This window comes from Zingiber officinale, unplaced genomic scaffold, assembly GCF_018446385.1.
Source record: "Zingiber officinale cultivar Zhangliang unplaced genomic scaffold, Zo_v1.1 ctg187, whole genome shotgun sequence".
Lineage (NCBI taxonomy): Eukaryota > Viridiplantae > Streptophyta > Magnoliopsida > Zingiberales > Zingiberaceae > Zingiber > Zingiber officinale.
This window is the reverse complement of record NW_024589874.1, coordinates 200,683-205,463: the sequence shown is the minus strand read 5'-3', so window position 1 is coordinate 205,463 and position 4,781 is coordinate 200,683. Positions and strand designations below refer to the sequence as shown.

The window sequence follows — 4,781 nt, the reverse complement described above, 5'->3', positions numbered from 1 at the left end:
GGGCGGATGTACCATGCATAAATTTTTACATTGATTAATTAAGTCTATTTCAATCATATATATAATTGCAGCTTAATTTGTAATTTAAAAGGTACAATTAAACACCATAATTTATAAATTTGACGCTTTTGTCTTTGTTAGCATGATTAAACCTAGGTTTCAAACAAAGTGGATCTCATATTATATCATTATTCAAATAAAATATCTCATGCATCATCATCATAATCATCCTCATGATCTTTATTATTGAAATAAATTAAATGGTTACATGACAAATTACTTTATTAAGTCAATTATACTGGTTATAATAACCCATGCATAGTAACGACAATATTGATAATATATATGATATTCAAACGTCTCCTATATATCTAATTGTTGTTATCCATCCAGAATTGAGCTTGGAGTCGGTAAACAATCTTCCGATCCACTTGGAAAGCCTTAGCGAGAACTTCATCGGATATGGAGGGTTTTGAGCCAAAAACTGCATTTGCAACGGTTATGGTACCGGGGTTTTGGCTACTTAGAGCAGCAATTGCAATAGCTCTTGTATGACCACGGTTGAATTGGAAGTGGACAAGGCCTTGAGGGAACACAAACACATCGCCCTTCTTCAGAATCTTGGTGAAAATGCGGTTGGTTTGGCCGATGTTGGATGTCACAAAGCCAACATAGAGCTCTCCTTCTAGCACGGTGAGGATCTCAGTGGCACGAGGGTGAGTGTGGGGTGGGTTGAGTCCGCGAGGGGCGAAGTCGATGCGAGCCATGGAGATGCCGAGCGTGTTGAGCCCAGGAATTGTATTCACATTGACTGCACGGACGTTGGAGCCTAGCTTGTTTATGGTGTTGCCGGGCTTGTCGAGGCCATAGGTGAAGAAGTCTTCGGCTTTCACGTCATCCATGCTCTTGCAAACGAATCCATTGACAAACACTGTAAATCAAGGAACCAATGAATATATAAGATGTAAATAGACAAACCACTCTAAATTAAATCAACCAAGCGAAGCTAAGCTAAGGGAGAAGAAGTTATGTATATAAACCTTTGGAGCTGTTATTGGCGACGCAAAAGTCTTGAAGTGGACTAGGATCAGATGCCCATACTACACGAGAGGTAGCCAATTGAAAAGCAAGGAGAGCAGCAATAACCATAAGAATTTTAGCCGCCATCTTAGCTAATTAATTTGTTTAGGAGATTAATATATAAAAGAGTAGAAACGGCGGTTGGTTGCTAGCTGCAATGAATGATATGCGAATAGGTTAGAGGAAAGGGATATATATATAGACTATCAGACTAGAAGGTTTGAACTAATCTTACTTTACTTTGACTTTGACTTATTATAAATGTATGATTCAAATATGAACATTAATGGGAACGTGGATTAGTTACGTACAAGCCAATATAATCAATTAATTAATACGATGATAAACGCATTATATTGTGTTGTCCATTCTAATTTGCTTCTATGTTGGCCAAGTAAATTAATATAAAGGACGTAGAGGATCACTAAGTCAATTAGCTTTAATTAATTAATTGTGCATGTCTTGTATTTGGTAGCAGCATATGATATGGTCAAATTCTCAGGCGAAAATTAAACTTTTAATTGGTCAAGTAATAAGATAAGACCAAGTAGTTAATTACTCTGATGATTAAGGAGCAGGTGAAGACTGAGCATGTCATGCGCTTTTAGTTTACCATTTCATGATCTCTCTTCTCACGCACGCTACCAAATGAAAGCAGAGCAGAGCAGAGCAGGGCAGGGCAGGGAAGAATGCTTCAACTTTCAAGCCTACTTCTTCTCTATATAAACCTATTAATGCATGCATAACAATACCAATATACCATTGCTCAGCTCAGTGATACAATTAATCAAAGACATGGCTATGAAACTGCTCCTCGTCGCACTCCTCGCCTTGGCTTTCGCTCATGCTGTATTGGCTTCAGATCCTAGTCCCCTTCAGGACTTCTGCGTCGCAGATGATAGCTCCAAAGGTGCATAGCTTTACAATTAATTAAGCTAAGCGCTTTCATTTCCATTTTCCAGTACGCATGGATGCATATGTTTACCAATCGGACCTTAATTACCTTTTTGCAGTGTTCGTCAACGGCGCCGTATGCAAGAACATGAACGACGTCACAGCCGACGACTTCTACACTTCTGGCCTCGACAAGCCCGGCAACACCGTCAACAATGTCCGCTCCAACGTCACCGCCGTCAACGTGAATAAGATCCCCGGGCTGAACACCCTCGGCATCTCCTTGGCTCGCATAGACTTCGCGCCTAATGGGCTCAACCCTCCTCACACCCACCCTCGCGCCACTGAGATCCTCGTCGTGCTAGAAGGAGAGCTCTACGTCGGCTTTGTGACGTCCAACATCGGCCAAACCAACCGCCTCTTCACTAAGAATTTGAAGAAGGGTGACGTCTTTGTGTTCCCCCAAGGCCTCATCCACTTCCAACTCAACACGGGCAAATACAATGCCGTTGCGCTCGCCGGTCTCAGCAGTCAAAACCCGGGCGTCATTACCATTGCCAAGGCTGTGTTCGGATCGACGCCGCCCATTTCCGATGATGTGCTCGCCAAGGCTTTTCAGGTGGACAAACGCCTCGTTGACTGGCTCCAAGCTCAACAATGGACGGACAACAACAATTAGCAACTTTCACTTTCTCAACCAACCCTCACTCACTTGCTTAATTAATTAATTAATTAATTGCCAATAATATTCGTTGTTGTTACTCTACGTTGCAATTCTGTATTTTTGGATTCCAAATCAATAAAAGAAGTTAAGGGAAAATTAAAGAATCATTATTTATCTTTGAATGTTAACCGTGCTACTTCATCATTCCTGCAGCTAATGTCTCCCTAACAAATGATATCCCAAGCTATGAAAATTTCTCTATATATGGAAGCCTCCCCTGAACTCCTACTATCTTAGGCTGTGAGAACCTCCTTGCCCGTGGAAGTCTCCCCTAGACTCCTACTATCTCAAGCTGTAAGAACCTCCCTGCCTGTGGAAATCTCCTCTAAGTCTCAATTATGGCTGCAAAAACCTCTCTGCCTGTGGAGATCTCCCGTGGACCTCAACTATCCTAGGCTACGAGAGCCTCCTTGCCTTTGGATATATCCCCTGGACTTCAATTATCCCAGGTTGCCAGAGCCTTCCTGCCTTTGAATATCTCCCCTGACCTCAACTATCCTAGGCTACGAGAGTGTCCCTGCCCTTGAAGATATTCCTTGTACCTCAACTATCCTAGGCTGCGAGAGCGCCCCTACCTTTGGAGATTGATCTTGTCCGAGTACTGAGTCGATGGACGCTGGGGACGTGACACTCCTGTTAATTGGTCGAAGACTCCAAAGATGTAGATCCCTTGCCGTTGTGGACCTGCAAACACAGTGTCGAGACAAGGAGAGGTTCCCCGGCGATGGCCCTTCGACGCTCAAGTCAAACCTCCGACAGAAAGAAAGAAAGAAGTAGAGCAGAAGCGAGAACTGTAGCTACAGTAGAGATGTGTGTATACCTCCATCGGCGTCTGGGGGTCCTTATATAGGGCTCCCGAGAGGCACGTGCACGCTCCCCGAGGCGTGCACGCTCCTCAAAGCATACTTAGAATGGATGTGTCAGAAAAGCATGACTGACACCCTACCTTAATAGCACGAGCATATCTCAGACGTGACAGTGGAAGTTTCCACCGTACGATTCTCTGTCCGACCAGGCCGCTGGCCATGCCTCTTGTCGGCGACACTGGTTCCCAGGAAGATCTCTCCACCCGCTCCCTTTGTCCATTACTGGGCCGAGCGGAGGAACCGCTTGGCCAGTGCCTTTCCCGGGCCGAGCGGGGGAACTGCTCGGCTAGTACCTTTCCCGGGTCGAGCGGAGGCCCGTCGGCTGACGACCTTCAAGCGGATGCTCGCTTGTCCGAATGTCGCGTCTACTGTTAGCCGAGCGAGATGGTTGTTCGGCCTCCGTTTCTTCCCACTTTGCTTTATGAGCGTCAGAAACTCGGCGTCAGGTCGAGCTGTCGAGATGCCGAGTAGGCTAATCCTCCTACTAATCAGGAAGATAGCCCGCCCGGTCGAACGTCTGCCAAGTGTTGACCAGTTTGACCTTCCGTCGGGCGGGCCCCCTCTTCTTACCGCTGGATTACATGTCTTCCCTTCAAGTCTAGTCGAAGGAGGTTGAAAGTCCGACTGACTGGACAAATAGCCTAGTGAGTGGCTGGCCGGTCGGTTATTAGTTGAGTGGGATCCCGCTCGGTCTCCACAGGACTGATCTTTCTCCTCCGGTCGGCGATTCATGCCTCTGCACCTGGCTATTTTGGATACTTTTCCTTGCCGCCTTCGAAGGAGTGCGGGCCGGTCAGCTAATGCTGACGCCGTCCAAATCTCCACATGATGCGTCCAAATCCTTTCCATTAAGGTCGAGCACCCACCCATTAAATGCTAACCTGTGGGACGACGCCACATGTCGCTGGCACAGTTGCCGCACGTCCGAGGTGACAACTGTTGATGTGACATTTGGCAGTTCGAATTCAACGGTCGAATGTGCGCCCCGATTCCTGCGCCCTAGATCGGACGGACCCGATCAACCACTCCCATCTTTATAAAGTCGTGGGGTGACTACCGCTGCATCGCTTTCATCTTCCGCAAGCTCCAGCGGTTCCGTGCGCTTGCTGTGCTCCGGCAGTTCTGCGTCTCAGTGCTCCGACGACCCTTATTCTGTAAGCTCCTCCTCCCTCCACCACTGCGTTGTTTTTGGCTTGGCGAGCCCGCCTTCAGTCGAT

At 46.5% G+C, this 4,781-nt stretch overlaps 2 protein-coding genes across 2 annotated transcripts; one reads left to right on the top strand and one right to left on the bottom strand.

Annotated features, from left to right (window-relative positions):
• Positions 1-223: 223 nt before the first annotated feature.
• On the bottom strand, positions 224-1,231 carry LOC122036674 (putative germin-like protein 2-1). The gene is made up of 2 exons (XM_042596073.1): positions 1,041-1,231; positions 224-931 (listed from the first exon to the last, which is right to left on the bottom strand). The coding sequence occupies exons 1-2, from the start codon at positions 1,165-1,167 to the stop codon at positions 372-374; spliced, it is 687 nt and encodes a 228-aa protein (XP_042452007.1). The 5' UTR covers positions 1,168-1,231; the 3' UTR covers positions 224-371.
• Positions 1,232-1,813: 582 nt separating this feature from the next.
• Positions 1,814-2,785, top strand: LOC122036673 (putative germin-like protein 2-2). The gene is made up of 2 exons (XM_042596072.1): positions 1,814-1,990; positions 2,094-2,785. The coding sequence occupies exons 1-2, from the start codon at positions 1,819-1,821 to the stop codon at positions 2,651-2,653; spliced, it is 732 nt and encodes a 243-aa protein (XP_042452006.1). The 5' UTR covers positions 1,814-1,818; the 3' UTR covers positions 2,654-2,785.
• Positions 2,786-4,781: the final 1,996 nt, after the last annotated feature.